We start from the raw sequence: 19,306 nt of genomic DNA, 5'->3' as shown, positions 1-19,306 counted from the left end.
GACATAGATGGTTTAACAAAAAAATTCAGACACTCCCTTAAGGAAGTTACCAACCAAAATAGTTCTAACTTTATAGGCATTTATGTCTGTAAAGGCCACCTCATGTGCCTCCTATACATTGCATCCTGTTAATCAACAGAGAGGAGTACCATTAGCTCATGTGACCTACAACTTAATAAAATGCAGCAACAAATATATATATCATCTATTTTCATAATATTTTTTTTCAGAGTAGCAACTTCTGAGGTTGGCAGAGCAATGTTATGTCATGATGAAGTGGAACAGAACTAGATTATATGATTATCTCATGAATCAGATCTTTTCTCATTCACAAACTCTTCTAAGTTGTGGTCCTTGTTAGAAAAGTTTAAAAGCCTCAGATCTGTGTTTAAAGCCACTTTAATAATGAAAGAAACTATCACCATCTCCTCTATCATAAAATAATATTTAAATTTTTTGGTTTCTAGCAAAATGGCTGTAAAACTGGGAGAAGTTTTATGCTGCTAGAGGAAAGCATGAGACCTGCCACTTTAATGCAGAGATCTGCACACACACTAGGTCCCCAAGCATTCCAGGTTTTGAGTTAAATGAATTTATTTTGGTGGTGATGCAGTAAGGAAAAGGCACATACTGAAGAAGAAATTACATTCCTTAGCCTCCCATAGAAATACTGCAGTCTTGCTGCTATAACAATGTAAGGCCATGTGTGGCTACAAAATGAAAAAGAACTATGTGCTTACATCCCATTTCTGATTTTTTGCAGCTATCTGAGAAAGATTTGATATTGTTGTTGTCTAAGCACATTTAAACTTCAGCTGAAATAACTGCCAAGTGATTCATGCCTATGTAGGTGAATATACCGATTGTATCTGGAGCCCCAGTGCGCCATTTTCATTTCACTTTAAATAAAAAACAAAATGTATCTATGTCAGTCAGTGCCCTTCTGCTGTACTCAGAGGTATCAAACAGGCTACAATTATGATTGTGAAGTGATTGTGTCACATTGGAGGAAGGTTTATTGCTTTTGAGTCTGCTAGGCAGTAACACATTCTGTTTCATATTACTCTTTATATCATTGTTTGGCTGTGACTAGAATAATCAAATGCCATCAAATGCTGTCAAATTCAATTTACAGTATTTTTCACTGAAGCAGGCTTTCTGCATTATATTTCCTGTTTTCCCTTTCTATGGTTGCCATGGAATAGCAGCAGCAATCATCAGCTTTATTTACAAAACCAAGAGAGTGAAGACATGTCTTGGGCTATAACATACACTTTATTCCTCTTTATGCAGGGGAGGGACTTGGGGTTTTGATCAGACAATTAAAAAAAGGCAAACAAAAGGGTATTTCAAGACAGCAGGAATTTTTAGAGACCACTAACATCTTTGAATGAACTTATATTAATTATCACTGAGGATTCCAAAAGGTAATTGGATTTCCTGTCTTCTCAGTCACACCTCTAATATAATAAAAAAGTCCCAAACTCTTTGTGGGAGGCTAGAATCAGCCCAGCATGTGTTTGCCACACATACTTAAGATTTGGAAAACCCAGGAACTTTAGAGCTTAAATCCCTCTCAAATATATAGCTTGAGTTTTATAATTTCTGACTTCTGAAGCCATTCAAGAAGGTCGCTCCAGTGAGCTTTTAACAAAGGCTCAACAGGCACAGCAGAGATCAGTGCTCTGCTAGTTTCATACTGCCTGAAACACTGCTATCTGTACAGAAAAATCCTCACACAGGGCTTAGGAAACTCCTCATAGCAAGTGAGAATGCATTAGTCAACAACCTACACCGGGCAGATGAATACAAACATCAAGGTACATAAACAGATGCACTGTAATCACTGTCCAGATTACTTACATAGGAACATAATTTATCTTGGAAAATTGATCCGTTTTAGAAACCTAGATACCTTTTCCTGATTTTGAAAGTCTCAGAATTGGTGGATTACTCTTCTTTCCGCTACAAAATTCTCAACTGTCTGTCAGAGAATATTGAAGTTTGTACCTAGTGGTCCTGGTAAGCACAGTACAAGTATCTATCGTACAAACTTTTTCTAAGATTTTTTTTTGTTCCCTTGAACTGTTAAAATGCACTTTCACATGCTTTTTTGTCATTTGAAGTTCAGGAAGATGATTCTTGTTTGAGTTCCTATTCCCAACATGGCCATTCATGGATCAGCTTCTTACCTTAGCACTTGAAAAGTAATATATATATTGTTTCAAATATACTTCTACACTTTTTTTCACCTCCCAAAAAAATCAAGGAATAAAGAAAGGAACTGTTAAGTATCACTAAGAATCTGAGGTAATAAGGGCATTCACCTGTAGATAAAGTAGTTAGTAATGATGCCATTTGGTTTCCTGGGTGGTGCCCATTTCACTTCTATGAGTGCAGGTCCAATTGCTTTAACAACAGGTGGGCTCAGTTCTCTGGGAGGTGCTTCAGCAGTTCTTGAATATGTTTGACCACCCACGCCACACCCACCTACAAAAACAGACATTTGTGTAGGGATAAGAGCTTTTTCCTCAACCAAAAATACATTAAAAGCAAATGAATGTCCAGTAAAGAAGCTGCTGGTGGAAATGGTGTCTCATTTCATCTCGTTTTATTGTTAAATAGTCAATTAAATTACCACAACTCTACTGATGAATTACTCCTGATTTTCAGCAGTATGAATGAGGAGCAAATTGGTTCAAAATTGTCATTTTATAAATACTTATCTCAATAGGTTTTTGAAAATTTCCATCAAAGACAGGGAATTTCTAATTTTTGGGCTCTTCTCTCCTGTCTTTATGATCACCACTTCTTGTTGGTGAATGATTACAGAACTGATTCAGTTCTGTACATCCTTTTTCAAAGATCTTTAAGCTGCTTATGAAGAGCTTTTAATAAAGTGGCACATACAATCTAAAATACATATTTTAAACCTCCATTTGCTATATTCATGATACATGGTGAAGTACACACATGATACATGGAGAAATATTTAATGCCTCATTCAGTACGAGGCCTTCTTTTTACTAGGTAAACATTTGACTCCAATGTAAAGAATTTCATCTGTTTTTCAGAATTGCATCTACCTGCAAAATCCCTTCCAGCCACAGAGATGAGTGTTTTAAATTGCCTTACCACTCTGGCATGCTTGTACTCTTATCTCATACAGGGTGTAGGGATCCAGGCCATCGACAAAGGCAAAATGTGCACGTCCTACTGGCTTCACCAGCAGAGTGGGACTGCTCGCATTTAGCAGGATGTTGTATTCCAAAGGCACATTGACAATGAATATCCCTGTTGTGAAACAGAGAAGAACCAGTGATTATCTGAAACACTAACAATAGTGCAGGACAACTTCAAAGAGGCAATTCATCATATGCAATTTTAAACATAAGCCACCTCTGGAGGTTTTCCCTACTGCTTCTTTGAAAACTACAATCATTTAAATATAAACCAGATCCATCTGCAGATTGTAAGTGGAAGACAGACATTATGGTTCTTAGGTAAGAATCAAAATTCAATTCAGTCAATGCCTGTTTTGCAATTGCCACTTCTGGGAAGACCAACCTTATGACTTGGAACCAAGCAGCTTTTATGTATTTTGGAGGAGGAACAGCTACTAAGCACTGCTGTTTGAATAGTCATATGATCAAACAAGTGAATTGCAACCATTTGGCAAATTATGCCTTTTTAGCCCAACAGCAGTAGCTGAGTGTAGGTTCTTAGCCTGCTTCACCAGTAGAGTACAATACGATAGCTTGAGCCAAGAAACATATAATTTTAAATTATGTAAAAACAAACTCTTCAGTTTTTGTTAAAAAAAAACCTTTCATTTTTTAGTATTTGAATTCAAGAAACATATAATTTTAAATGATGTAAAACCAAATTCTTCAGTTTTTGTTAAAAAAAAACCCTCTCATTTTTTTAGTATTTGAATTCAAACATTTTCCCCATCTATTCTTATCCCCATGCTGTCAGTTCTTAATTTTCCGGTTTTCTTGAGAAGCTGAAAAACTCAGTTCCTTCAGAAGAGCAAGCTAAGCCATCTACCATCCCTTTAGAACAATAGGCAGATGTTCCTGGATGTTCTCTTTTCTTCTTCCACTTGACATCTCTAAGAGTTTTGTTTGATTGGTTAGTGGTTTTTTTTTTTATTTTTGGTTCCCTTGAGCAGTAATATATTTTTAGGAAATAGGCTGTAGGTTTTTAATTTTTGTCCACAGACTAGTCTGTGCAGACAGCAGCAGTTTCATAAAACAAAGAGAACAACCAAAGAAGAGTTTGTATTAAGTCTGTTTCCTTCATTCTGCAGTCACATAAGAAAGGACAGAGTACAGACCAGACAAGGTTCATTTCTGAGATGAGTGAAGATATATCTGATCAGTAAAATCACATTTCTCTTTGAACACAACACCTACTTTAGATGTCACAGAGATGTCTTTGTGACTGCAGCAAGGACCAGATGCCTGTGAGCAGTTCTGAGACTTGTCCAGACCTTGAGATTCTTTCCTTTTTTAACTTTGGAAAACAACTCAGCTTGTTCTCCTAATTACAATTTTGGCCCTTTTCCGTTAAAGCATCTACTTGATACTACTACCCTGAAGCTACAAAGAGCATTTTGTTTCCACTGTTGTGCATCTGTTACATGAGTTTTTTTTAGCTAAGTATGTATGTGAATATGTATAACTAAAGCACAGAAGTTTGCAAGAAATCAGAGATTTCAAGTTTAGTTCTGGTACTATGAACAACTGATGTACTTTGAAAGATCAGAAAAATCTTTGAAACACCATGTTTTTACAATTCTCATAAGAAAAAGAGAATATAAAAATCCCAAAGAAGTTACATTCAGCTGCCTGACTAGATGCTAGACAGAGAAAATGCCATTACACTAAAAAGCTGAAAAATAGCCCTGAAGTAGAGCCATGACTTCAATCTTATTCAACTGCTCAGCTTACAGGAAGAACAAAGATGTTGTTAGGAACTGTTGGAAGAGGTGAAGGGAAAAGGAGACAAAAAAAGCAGAAACTCCTCTGTAAAATTTTCCTTCTTCAGTGTAAAAGTTACAAGAAAAATACCAAGATATAATCATTGGGAATGGAATAACAGAAGTACAACTTTCTAAATCAAGGACGATGGTACAGAGTAAACCTCTGAGAGGTGATCTTGAGGTAGACTAGTTTTGCCTCAAAGAAAATTATTTTTTTGCCTGATATATGGAAGACAAAATGCTCCAGAAGAGTGCACTTGAGTTTGCAGTGTAAAATTTTTCCAGTAATTAAAAATATACTGTTAAAGACAAATAATAATTATTATTACTATTATTATTAGTAGTAGTATTTCCACACTATAACTGGGGGGGGTCTGTAAAGTATACAACAGAATATCTGAAAGAGTTTGAAATGGTACGAAGCACACCAATAGAAACCTTTATTTAATCTCCTAGTTAAGGTCCCCTTCTTTTCCAGTCCTGAAAACTGACCAGACATTTCAGCTAGAAAAACCCATTCCTTTATGAGAGTGATATAATTCAGTTTCTTGCATCTCATCAGGGCATTTATTCTAGGCAAAAATCACTAGAAACCGTTGAAATTGAAACTATTCAGAATGCTTGATTTCCCAAGGAAGATTAAATACAAACAAGGACAGCTGAATCCAGCCATCAGTATGCAGCAAAGGACACCTATTTAAAAGTAAATGACCTATCCAACAATGCTGGACAGTGTTCAGTCCATATCATTATTAAAAAAACACCACCTCACACCTGAAACACAAAATCTTAAAATTCTGATAAATTTTGCACTATATTAGGAATGATGCTAATAGTAAATATGCTCAGGAGAAAAAAATATTCTCAAGAAGTGAAAATTAAATTTTAAATAAAATCACATAAGCATCCTGAAAAATTCCAAAGTCCAATGGAATCCTTCTATACTTTGATCAAACTCATTGACTATAAAGATCAAAGGATCACTTCCTAATCTGAAAAATTGTAATATATACTTTTACAACACAGAATCTTGTAAAAAACCCCTTTTGCTCAGAACAGCCTTCAGCATCTGCAGCCAGTCTGAAACCACTACCTCGTGTGCTCTGATGACTGAAGGAAATGAAATGGGCATATTTGTTAAAGTCATCTGGGAAACCACACGACTTGGTTAGTTCCAGAGTTCATAAATTTATGTCAGAATAAAAGGAACCGTAAAAGCACAAGTGAACCAATTTACCCTAAATGCAAATGGCAGTTTTGTTATTTGGTGTCAAAGTTACCATGAGCACAATGACAACCTGCCATAACACATTTTCATGTTCACTAAAGAACAAGGATTTAGTTGGTTAATATTCCCAGCAATACTCTTTTTCATAATTTACAACAACTAGATGCTGATAGGTTATTTAACATTTATGAAGTTAAGATGTAATCAGAAAAACCCTGATTATCTTTACAAATAAAAAAGTTAAATTATTCCACTTTTTTTTCTCTGTGACTTCATTTCACAGCAGGTGCATATTTTGCAATGGGACAAATCAATCAAATGAAACCCTGGCTTTTTCTGGGCATATTTGGATAACATTTAATGGACAGTTCTGTGCAAAACTCTGCAAATTAGGTTTGACGGCTCTGTGTACTTCAAAACTAGGCTAGGTCAAAAATAGAATTTGCAGCACAGGACGCTTAAAACTTGGGGTAAAAAGGCACAGACTTACAGACTGGTCAGCCAGAATCTGTTTGAAGTTAATTGCTGAAAATTACTTTACTATGATGTGAAATCAGATCACAATTAAAGCAAAATAGCTAAAATTTTTTCACTTATGGGAAACAAGTACTGAAACAGGAACATTATCTCTTTAAAGTTATATTTTAATATTTAAATTCACATAACAAAACAATCTATTTGGCTTCCTGAGATTAACTATTTACATTATGCTTCGAATATCCAGATGTCTCAGTCTGGTTGCATCAAGTATTCCCACCAAGACTCTGAAAACAGTAACAGCTGGGGATGCTGACTGTTTGCAAGATGCAAATCTTTGGATATTGAACTTGAAAACCTATCCTACAGAGAGGTGGAGCGAACAATAATTTACTCAAAAAAACCAAAAATGAGAGCATGTGACAATGGCTTATCAAAAGTTCCATTTGCTAGTCCACAAGAAACCAAGTTAGTTGGGGAAGCAGTGACAAATACAATGGTATTCAAATGCCACGTTTGATCCCATGAAGAATAAAGTAAAAATCCAGATTTCAAACAACTGTCATTCTAACTGAAAGCAAACCTAAAGGTGGATAAAGTGTTATAACATGACGAAGAAGAAGATATTTTAATCCAGATGATCTTTAACATATGAACCAGTATCCTAGGAGCAGAGGACAGGATCCTATTTTGAGCATGTTCAGCTTTCAAGTCACCACCAGCCGCAACTGGAGACACCCAGAAGAATCAGGTCCCCAGTAAGGAGCAGTGGGGCTGTCAATGAGCTGGAATGCAGGATGGCTACCTGCCTACCTATCAATAACATTTATGGATATACCTTGGGGAAATAATGTGGTGGAGTTTTTTCCATTTGGCTCTTCTGCTCTATCCATGGCACTAATAGTTATTCCATAATAATTGTAACATATCCTTCCTTAGCATATCAGTGAAATGTACCTCTGAGGAAGATAATGGAATACCTATTTCAGGTAAATGAATACCTATTTTAGAAAATAAAGCCCTATTTTCCACTGTGAGTGAGGTGTGTCAAGTATTTTTTTCTGAATCCATCACTGTAACCACTACTGGGCCACCTAGCTCTTTAGCTAAGTCAGGAGTTTTGAAATGCTACACATCTATAAAGTCACGAGACTTCGATATATTACAGATGCTGAAATGTTATAATTAAACCATCCAAAAGGAAGGTTTTTGTAATACAATGTGTCCATAATTAATCCTGAGGGTGATTATTTGATCCAAATTTATTACAGCAGATAAGACAGAATGCCAAAGCAGCCCTGATATCCACAGACAGGAAGACACTATGAACAAGTACCTTCTCATCAAAACTTTGTTAATTAAAAGCACTTCTTTGACATTGAGTCTATAGCAGTGAAAAGAACAGTTTTGTTCAAGAGTGACTGCCAAGCCTGACAATCCTTATAAATAAAGATGCATTCTAAGTTTATAAGGAAACCTATATTGCCTCAATGCAGCCTACTGTGAGACAAGGATTTATGCACAGAAAGGCAACAACAGATCAGAAAAAGAAAAATAGTTACTCTACGTACATGGACATAAATAAGGATAAGAAGTAGTAGACACTTTATGCTAATCCTGCCAAGCTGGGGATAATTGTGACCCCAAACACCTGTATGACAGACATGTTAATGGGATCTATGCTATTCCAGAAGATCAGAACTTCCAGAATAAATCTCCACCTGAGTCCTCTGCAGTCTTACTCTTAAGAAAAAATAACTCTAGAAGCACAAAGGACCTCAGACTGAGCACAAAGCAGGATTATGAAGGGTCAATAATTAATTTCCTAGCTTCTGTAGAGAACTATGCTTCTGCCCACAGGTTTTAGCAGCATTAATAGCATTGTAGCTTTCAGTAACTTTCAGTAACATTTCTCTGCTGTTAGTACTCCCCATTCTTAGATCAGCTAGTTTCCCTGAAGTGCTATAATAAAAGGAACAGCAAGATTTGCTTTCCAAAATTTGTCTTTTTCTGAACTAGGAGGAAAATGAATCCTGTTCTAGCTGAAGCCAGGACAAAACCCAACAGAAGCACAGTATGAAAATCCCTTCTTCATATTTAAAAACCTAAATAATTAGCCCCACAACTAGAAGGCAAAGAAGTTATCAAATATCCACAGAAGTGAGATAAGTGTTCAAGGTGTGTCCCAATATCTGGAAAGAAGGGCATGTTCCTTTCCCATATAAGGAGAATGATTTCTACAGATGTGTGAATACATGAACCCTGCAACTTCTGCAGATCCACGATGTCCAGCCTCCTCCTCATCCCTCTGATTCTGCAGTTTCAGGAATGGACAGACCTTTGTATGTGTAATCTTAATTGCAACATAATGAAATGTACTACACAGAGCCTGGTTCTCCTTGCTGGCTTGTAACCTGCTGTGAGAAACAGGAATTTAAGCAGCTGGAAAAGGTCTAGAAGAAAGACAAGCTTTTCTGGGACACACCCCACTCTTCACAGCCTATGTATTCCAATGCATTCTTATGTTTTAAATCTATTTATAATGTTGCTGAATATTTTGTACCTTAAATTATATTTATTATCAAAACTATAATACAGCATGAGTCACTTTCCAATAAAACCAACTGTAGATTATATGCCATTTGAATTCACCTGCCTTCTGCAGGGTTCTAAATCCTTTCAGGCAGTAGGGGGAAAAGTTTAATTTAAGATTTTAATCTTTTTCATATATTATAGCATTTCTATAATGGATTTTGTGCTCCTGAAAACTAAAAGATTGACAGCTCAGGGTATTATAGATTTATTAATCATTGCTTAAATGGGTAGGGTGAGCACTGCTAAGCACTGCCACAATACTTGCAATCCCAGTCTTGGAGGCAAAATGCTTTTTCTAGGTGACTTTATTTTTAATGCCAACTGTCCCTTGCTAAGCAAGGATAGAACATCTTAAATAATTAGGAACAAGAGATATTAAAAACTCCCATGAATTCACTGATAAAACACATAGGGCTATTATTGCAATATGCAAACATCTGAAGTTTCTAAAAAAACTCACGAAATTTTAACTGAAAAAAACCCAGTATCTAAAAACTAGAAAACACCTTTTTGGAAATGAAGTACAGTGGAAAAAAGATTGTTCATTTCAAGACTTTCATTGTCCCACAATAAATACAGCACATAATTTTTATAACATCAGTAAAGTGCTCCAATTACTTAAGCTATGATCTATATTGACGAAGCATCGCATAGTTTCTCTTACAAAAAGATTCTATCATTCAATTATTCCTTGTTAGCCCAGCTTTATAGCAGGTGGAGGCCACCTGATCATGTTCAGGAGAAGAGTAACTAGAGGAAAAACACTTCTGGGCCGTTGCTGATCCACCATACTGCAAGGGAACATATCCACAATACACTAAGGTGCTTGGGCAAATAAAATTTACTCAGTCAGGTCAAAGCTAGCACAGGATCTCTGTCACACAACCTAAAAGGTTGTCAGGTTTCCATGATGATAACTCAGATTAGTATGAACAGAAGAGAAAACTCAATTTTTTTTTGTTTTTTTCATTAATATTTGCACTCACTAGTAGTTCATAACTCCAAAACATACAGGGTTTTGCTCAGCTAAACCTCACAATACTGAGGTTTGTGAGGAAACCTCAGTTTAGATGTCAAGTATCTAGATCAATATTATTAAAATAAAATGTCTCTAGGAGACAACAGCTTTAGATACTGGGTATTTAAATCGCTAAAACTAAATATGAAGAATAAAAATATCAGAATGATTCAGCTGCCTACCTGGATATACTAATTTTTCAATCCTTTCATTTTGCTACAAAGTACTACATAGAAATACATTTTTACCTGGCACGTCCCAAGCTAGAAATATAGAATATGCATCAATTACTGTGACATTATATGGGACATGAATTTTCTCTGGTGTTCCTGCTGGTGTTTGTATAACATATTTATCACTAGTGTTGCTGCCGCCCCAAGTGCTGGCTTCCAGCTGGTAAACATATCTGCACAAACACAAAAAGATCAGTGGACACTGCAGTTAGAAGCTTTAGGCATATCAGCAACAGAACATTTCCATTTTCACCAATTTAAAGTGAATACAATGAGTATTACAAATACTGCATTAGCGAAGATTTTCACATTCAAGTTTTCCTAATGTGAGAAAAGTAACTTAGAATAATAACCATAAAATCAAAGATACAAAAATAATAATACTTAGAATAATAATTACCATAGAATCAAGATACCAAAACTCAAATACTAATACTAAAATTCAAATTAGCTTACATAAGCAAGAGAAGTATTGAGTCAAAAAGTGTCAAAACTAATTTCAGAATTACTTCCATAAAAATATCAGCAGTCACTTTTGAACCTGTATGTTCAGTATGCACTGGAACATCATATACCATGTGCAGTGCTGTTTGTCATATAAAACCTGGCATTTTTCAGAGTATATTCCATGATGGAAAAAATGCCTATCATTGAGCTACCAACAAACCATCCAATAGAAAAAAAGAAAAAAGCTTTGCTTCTTTGAATCAGAATGACCTATTCTCAAAAACAAAACAAAAATTAAAAGTCCTTTGATTAATGTCTTTCTAACATTTGACAGTCTAGTAAAAGTGTTCCACCAATTTTGAGTAATGAAGTAATATTTCAAGAGAATTTTCTTTTGTTCACAATAAGTTATATTTTGTACATTTCACTAACACAAGTACCTATGTTTTTCAAGGTCTTTCACCTGTTACCACAGCTCGTTAACATGCCTTACCTACTGTTAGGCTGCAGGTTAACATCTGTGAAATTCAGGTCTGTACTGCCACCCAGGAAAATCTGTTCTCCATCACGGAATAATCGATAATGAGTAATGAGTCCATTGGGTTCCTCTGGTTCACTCCAGTACATTTCCACTTCTGTTGAGCTGACTATGATATGATGAGGTTTTGGCCATACCCCTATTAAAATCAAAGTGACACTATTTTAATTTTATGACAGAAACTCAAAGGTGTTTGTTTTTTCTTTTCCCATACTTGTGCTGCTGTAATGAAAGCATAAAGCACTGCCAGGGAGAATGACAGAATTTAACACACTTTCTGTATTTATCCTATAACAAATGCAACCAAGTAGACAAGGTAAAGATTAATGGAGAAAGAGGCCAAAGGCTGCTGCCTTTATATGCCCAGTAGTCTCTGCATATTCATTTGTGCTTTAAAAAAAATTCATCTTCCAATTCTAACTTTGTTAATGAAGCTAATGAACTTAGAGGTGAATTGGGGGAAATTTTCAGAAAAAGAAAGCAGAAATGCAGTGCCAAGCAGTAAAGAGAATGTGGTAAAATATAAAAACTCCAAGAGACAGATTCTCTTGTGTAAATATCTACATGATAGCTTGATGGATGACAGTGGAGTTGTGCACCTTGTTAATCCGCCAGAAAATACAAGCCCGTATGACCATCTCTTTGCAGTTCTGTAAGAATGACTTTCTCCCTTACCATGAGGAGCAGCTTGTAAAGTTTGACCTGAAAGTGGTTGGCTGGAAGCACACCCAGCAGATGTGCATGCAATAAGCACAAAGCTGTAATTAGCGTATGGCTGCAGACCTAAAAAGAGCAAACAGAGTTTAGGCTGAGATGTTGACATCAATCATTCCAAGAATTATATCTCTGCATAGAAAGTTATTGAACTTAACTTATAGCCTTTTAGGCAAACATAGAGTATGAGCTATTCTTATATTACACCTGAACAATACTGAAACGGTGAATTCTCACTAATTTAGACATATATCCTCTACTGATTTAAAAGACCAAACAAAACAATTCAGACTGAATGTCTGTCTATGCTGCAATGGATCTATGGATATCTCTCATATACCTGAATCAGCTTTAAATCAAAAAACTTAGATGACACTGGCCATGCAGAAAAACACCCGAAAGTGCAATTGCTTAGAGTCTTGGTCTTGAAAACCTGAATAGCCCTTAATGTTTTGAAAATGTATAACTAATACATTTGCAATAATAAGATAATAAAATACTCACTTGTACATGAAACCTTTTACTACATTGCAAATAAGTTAAAGGACTGCGACCTTCCCAATTTTTTTTTTTTAATTTTCCCTCTATTTTTCCTCTATTTGATACAAGACTTTACAATAAATGCTTCAAAGCAGTTAGAAGCTGAACTGACAACCAAGCCCTCATTACAAAATATTAATTTCAGTTACTTTTTTTAAAAATTTTTTTTCAGCTCAAACCTTCTATGCTGTACATCCTTGAATGAGATGAGAATATATTGCTTTGCCTTTTTCTTGAAAATTTTCAAACATATTTGTGCTGTGTGTCGATGACTTCAGATTTCACATCAAGTTACCTGTGGCTTAAGAATATTGCCTTTAGGGATCCTCATAAATTTGCACTCACAATTTGGCTAAGATACTGAGCTTTTAGAATAGCCAATTCTGTGCACCTATTAAAGGCTTCTTGTAGTTAAATTGTTAAAGATGTAGACCACTGTGAGATCACCTTAGAGCTCAGCTTGAACTGCTGATCAGCCTTCTTCACACAGCACCCTCCAGCCCACAACACAGCACCTTTGCTAAACTATTATTTTGGAAATTTCTCAAAATTGATCTTTAAGATATCACCAGGCACAAACACTGAAAACCCTTTTCTCACGTTTTCAAGGATCCCCTTGTTAACACCTCACAATATATTAAATAAAGGTTCCTGTTTCTGAATGTAAAGAATACAAAAAGTATAACAAGAAGTAAATTATACACAAAATCTCTCTGAAAATATTAAAATTGCAAAACTAAACATTCAAAAACTAGGAAATCCCATTACCAGGACATTGTACAATACAAACTGATCCTCTTTTGTTCACAGGTTTTGTGGCATAGTCCTTTCTAAAACTGCCTCCAACATGTGGTCTACAGCCTGATTAATTGTAATTTGAGACTTTTTCTTGCAGCGTCCACCCCTAGAGCATACAGATGCTTTGTTAACACCAACTTGCTGAGCATTCCAAATGTCTTAAAACAGGACCAAAACAAAAAATCCCCCCAACCAACTCCATAAAAAACCACATAAACTCAAAAATATAAAAGAGAAGAATTTCTCTCTCAGAATCAGGATGTCGACTCAAAGAGACTGAGAGAACCAAAAATCTCCTCGGAGCTGCCAAGAAGCCATTTGGGATTCCTGGGACCTGGCTGTCAGACTGTCTGGTGTTATGCAAAACTTTATATATCCAAGCACAACTGGTGCCTTCAGCTGCAGCTCTGAGAGCTCAGGAAATTCAGGCAAGGTACTGAAAATGAAGAAGAGGTGGTTGTGACAAACTGTGGAAGACTGAGATGTGCCCTCCTCAGTACCACAGCCTGAACAAATAGGAAAGCCCTGGATGTCAGATTGCCTTTGGCAGTCCATGCCCCCAGCCCCGCAGTGATCCACGTTTGTCCCTCTGGGCTGGCACTGTCCCAGCTGCCTCCCTCCCTGTGCTCCATGTTCCTGTCTCCTTGAAAGGGAATGTAGCTCTGGGCAGAAGCAGAATTAGGCCCATCCACACTGAGACTCCCAGAAGGAATTAATCCACTAAACACAGCTAAAGCTGAGGCAGCAGTTCTCCATACAGGAGCTTCATTTTATTCCTCCCTGGAAGAGGCACCGATTGTGGACTGAACAAGGCAGTAACCCTATGAACAAATGACTGTACTGCTGTGTAATGAAGATTGTTTGTGTGGAAGAGGCTGAATTAGGATTATACAGGTCAATTCATAGGTATTATATAGGTCAATTTTTAAGGATGTGGCTTTGTGGTCTTAACAGCGTGCTTTTGATGTAGCTCCTGCATTTAAATGGAATTATTTAGAGAACAATGCAACTCAGTGGCAACAAAAAAGTCTCTGCAAGACCTTTGTTTATAAACAAATCCTTCCTTACATCCAGCACCAAGATATTTTAATTAAAATACATTACAAACAAATAGAGTGAAAAAAGAAGCAGCAATTACATAGGAAGGTAAAATACTGAATGGAAGACATGCAGGCTGCTTAACAAATTGAACAAGATGTGAAGGAGAGAAAATAAAGAGATGACTCAGAGGGACAGCTCTTGCTGTAACCTATTCATGAACTGGAAGAGAAGAAAAATCATCTGAACACTGTGTATAAAAGTAAGGAGGGAGAAAATGACAGTTGCAGACTGGAGAGAGGCAGAGGCATGGAGGAAAGCCAAGTATTTAACATTTCAGGATAGAAAAGATTACTGTGGCAACAAATTACTTCAATTCCCCTAAAGGGAGTCATGTTCACTTTTAAAGGAAACATGCATAATAAAGCAATACTCATTTACAACTACACTTAAAAGAGAAAAATGAGCATTAAAAAAAGAGCACATGCTTTCACTAATTATTGGTGAAATTCTGATACCTTTAATTCTAGCCATATATGGAGCAGTCACAGCAGATTTTTATCTAGATTATTAAAGCTTTGCATTAGATGCCTTGTCTTATGCTTTGGAAAGCTCTGTGCAAATCTATGTATGTGATTGATAATAAAAACAACTAGTAAAATAATATTGAAATATAAGCACCATTTTGCTTTTCTAATGTCTCTACTTGATTGTTCCCTAGAGGATCTTTCTCCCCTCCTTTTTTGGTTTATTATTGTGGGAAATTTTTAATTTTTTTGTTTTGGTCAATTTAAGCAGTCTATTATATTGTTGCAGCATTTGTCTTTTGCCAAAAGGCTGTGGAACAGTGGGGCTTTTTTTAAGAACGCATTGTTCTATTAGCTAAATCAATTCCTTCTGATACTGTTTGTCTCCATTTGTGGGTATGGCTCCAGCAAGGTCAGTAATTAGCTCCCAGGATAACGCTCCTGGGCCCTGCTGTGGGAATTTTACTCAGGAGGATGTCAGATTGCTGACCACAGCCTCCCACAACCCCTTCACCCCCAAGAGTTTCCTTGAGATAAATATTATTAATGATTCAGTGCTGCATATGGAGAGAGACCTGACCAGTGACAACACTTTGGTAACTCTTCAGATTTCATTGCCCTGAAATGGAGAATATGTTCAGATGAAAGAATTTCAAACTATTCAGTCATAAAGTATTCATACTATTGTTTCTTGTACTAAAATAAATATTCATTATCTTCCTTGGTTTTGACATAAAAATGATTGATCCTACAAATTGTTGATAAAGCCTCTTACTTGGGATATTAACTTTGGTGTATTAAAAGGGGGGAGTTGAGAAGAACCTTTTCTATAAACCCACCTGCTGCTGCTGAAGAGGGCACTCTTGGCTTTCTTTTACAATTCCCCTAATTATTTTCCTCAGTCTCACCCTCTGCCTGGCCCCACTGCAAAGCATTAGCAGGCCCATTTGTAAAGTAGTAGTAACACAAAGTGAAACAATGCCATAACTGTCATCCAAATTGTTCTGTACAGGGTACTGGAAGTGTTCAGTAATAAATGATATAAAAAGGTCTTTTATTGACAAGCTGCCATGTGCTGTTTGCATTAGAGAATATGAGAAGATGATGGCTGCTGCCCCTAGGTCCCAGTGGCATTCAACTCAGTGAGATAGCAGAAAATGCTTCAGTTTGCTTAAAGCATTGATAACACCTCTAAATAATTAACTGAGGACTTCCTGTCTTCAATTACTTAATGCTTTTTTTAACATCTTGAGAGGATTATAAGCAATTTATGGATTTCACATGATGAGCACATTCACCACTATTCCCACAAAGCATTTGTGGGATCATGTTTCCAAAGCTTTGATGTAATTAAAAATAAGCAGCAAGACAATGGTGCTGTGGCAAGGTGCTCGCCTTCACGTCTGCCATTTGCGAGACCCGAGATTCAAAGTCTCCACAAATACTAATGCTACAGCTTCATTAATGTTCAACTGTTGCTCAGGGAAAAGCAGACAGTTTTGGAGAGGAAAAAAAAAAAAGAAAAAGAAAAAACGAGGATAATGGGAAAACCGAAACAGCCATCCACAGGGAATAAGACAAACAGTTCAAACATTTGAGATTATGTATGAAGTGAATTTGATTCTTTTATCGTATTCTTTTAATTTAGAGAGCAATAATTACCCACACTGCTAAATCACTCTCATGAATTCCACATTATTACCCAAGGAAGCTCCTGCAGAAAACAGCAAAAGATTTGATTATGACTGTTGGGAGGAATGATCACTTATTTCATTCCTGGCTTAACATGGCCGCACTGGATAGTGGCTTAACAGAACAGGCACACAAAAAAAAAAAGTCCTTGTTTCTCAGGAATTAATTTCATTTCCTTTCACTTCCAACTGCTAAGTATTGTTGGCATTAAAACGGAGATATAACTGCCTTGGAGGAGCATGAGAAATATTTTTCAATGGGCTCGATAAATCACTCCTTGTTGGAATGTTCCTTCTTCACAGTGTAAACTCACCACAGCAATTCTAAAACATGTACCACCAACTCTGGCTTGTATCTCATGTCCAGAAGCACTGAATATGGAGATAGGCGTAATACACCATTGATGAATTTCACACTTGAGCATGATATTGTCAAAGAGGAAGAGCAATCTTGCTCTTCTGTGAGTGACTACAGCAGAGACAAACTCTTTTAAAGCACTAAGGGATCCACCCTGACTCAGGACTCATGCTTTGAGGGGTATTTGAGAGTGCCATCTATGCTTTAGAGGATTTATGTGTCCTAAGTCAAATTCTGCTCTTTGGCTGGCTGTCATATGGTGTGTACAACACTGGAATCTTGAAATTTCCTACTTGTGGGGCAAAAAACCTAGGGAAAAATTAATGCATTTGTGACATATAAAAATTTAATGAGCAACCTCAGGTCAAAGAATGAAAAAAAAAATCCCATGATGCTTACATTCCTGCTCTGTGTTCAACAGAAAGCATTTCTAAGAGGGATTTTGGCTCAGTGTAACATTCAAAAATAAGTAAAAATTGAATATGCAAAAACCAATACATTTGAGGTCTGAGCCAAACTTTCCCCCAGAATCCCTGAAATAAAGCTTCTTTCATCAAGTATTTAGAAAAAGGCTATAAGCAATATACAATATTATAAACAGAATTTGGGATCTTTCCTGTTCTGTCTTCCTTTCCTTTTTATTACCTCAGACATAAAGTACTCGATCCTTCTCGATCCTACACTGCTACACATTCACAACAGCATTGCTGCACATCAGTGATGTTAAAGGAGAGAGTTGAATCTCTATGAAGGGATGGCTAGCCTACACAGAATGTCTAAGTCCTTGAGCACACTACAAAGCATGCATCTTCAGTCAAGCTGGACAGATTTATTTTAAAATTTTGAAATTAAATCTATTAATATTTTAACAAACAGCAGCTAGAAATGAAAGAGATTGGAAAAAAATAAATTTAAGATATGTAAAGTCATGATAAAGCATTCCAAACTGTGACAGTGCTGGGGATTTCAAAGTTACTGACAAGTGGCATTTTTAATATATTAATACTGTCTTATATCTTAAGGACAGGACATTAGCCTGCAAAGAGCTTTGCCTCCTTACCTGACACTGTGTGCTGCATTCTGCCTGCAGCATCAATGTATATAAGTCCTCTCCCCAGTTGACTGATCTGGTACTCTCTGATGATCCCATTTGGTTTCTTGGGTGCATCCCAGGTTAAATGCAACGCTGTGGAGTTCAGAGCACTGACTTCTGGTGGCTGAACACTCTCGGGGACTCCTTGGACAGTGACTGCAACTACCTGAAGACATATGAATTAAACAGCAATTTAATGTAATAGTACACTAGATACCATGATCAATGAGAATGTCACTTTTGTTTTAAAATGTTGTTTGGGCTGGCATATCATTACCAAGGGGCTGGAGAAGTAGTTACTTTTTTCCTCCTTTTTCACAATGAAATCTGACCTTGAATACATTACGTAAGTCTGTGTCTCCAATTTATCACAACAGGTTCACCACATTTTAGCTGCAGTGTATGGCACAGGGTGAAACAACAAAAACTGTATTGCTTGAAAACTCTTGATAACTCTCTTCCATATGGTTTGTCAGTGTCTCTGCATTTTAACTGCCTGATTTCATATATTTTAAGCACCAGTAAACATGGGGCTAAGCCTCCATATATCCCATGCAATCTGAACTCTATTGTAGTTATCTGCAACTCCATACTTCCATAAGGAATCTAAAGATTTTGAAAGCTAGGATAAGTTTGCACTTGTTAAGTTCTTTCTACCAAAAAAAAAAAGGAAAAAGGTAATTTTCTATTGACGCATCTCCACCATCAGCTACAGAAGAGGCATTTCCAAATTACATTGGTTTAATAAGTGAGTCAGACCATTTTCTCTTTGAGAATCACTTTTCTTTTTCTGTTATTACCACCATAAAGTATTTATATTATGCTGTAAATATAAAATGTGCCCTCTATAATATATTGTCTTAGTGCATTTGGTGGAATCAGTCCCCACTTGGAGACTTCGGTGTTTGCAACAGTAAACTCCTTAATTACAGGCAAGTGAAATAAGTAGGATTTATTATCAGGTCAGTGGTTGCAGCAACTGTGCCTACAGTTTCCAGACCACAGCTCTGTGTGCAGGCAGAGG

The 19,306-nt window shown here is 36.5% G+C and overlaps 1 protein-coding gene across 1 annotated transcript in view; it reads right to left on the bottom strand.

Moving 5' to 3' along the window:
* USH2A (usherin) overlaps positions 1-19,306 on the bottom strand; it is a 375,341-nt gene that overhangs the window by 60,757 nt on the left and 295,278 nt on the right. The window contains exons 55-60 of the mRNA XM_066546427.1: positions 18,250-18,448; positions 12,199-12,306; positions 11,479-11,662; positions 10,554-10,711; positions 3,136-3,294; positions 2,328-2,490 (exon numbers count right to left, since the gene is read on the bottom strand). Coding sequence (XP_066402524.1) covers positions 2,328-2,490; positions 3,136-3,294; positions 10,554-10,711; positions 11,479-11,662; positions 12,199-12,306; positions 18,250-18,448 — 971 coding nt within the window. The remainder of the gene's footprint in view (positions 1-2,327; positions 2,491-3,135; positions 3,295-10,553; positions 10,712-11,478; positions 11,663-12,198; positions 12,307-18,249; positions 18,449-19,306) is intronic.

This window comes from Molothrus aeneus, chromosome 3 (assembly GCF_037042795.1).
Source record: "Molothrus aeneus isolate 106 chromosome 3, BPBGC_Maene_1.0, whole genome shotgun sequence".
Taxonomy (NCBI): domain Eukaryota; kingdom Metazoa; phylum Chordata; class Aves; order Passeriformes; family Icteridae; genus Molothrus; species Molothrus aeneus.
This window is presented reverse-complemented; position numbering and strand designations above follow the sequence as displayed.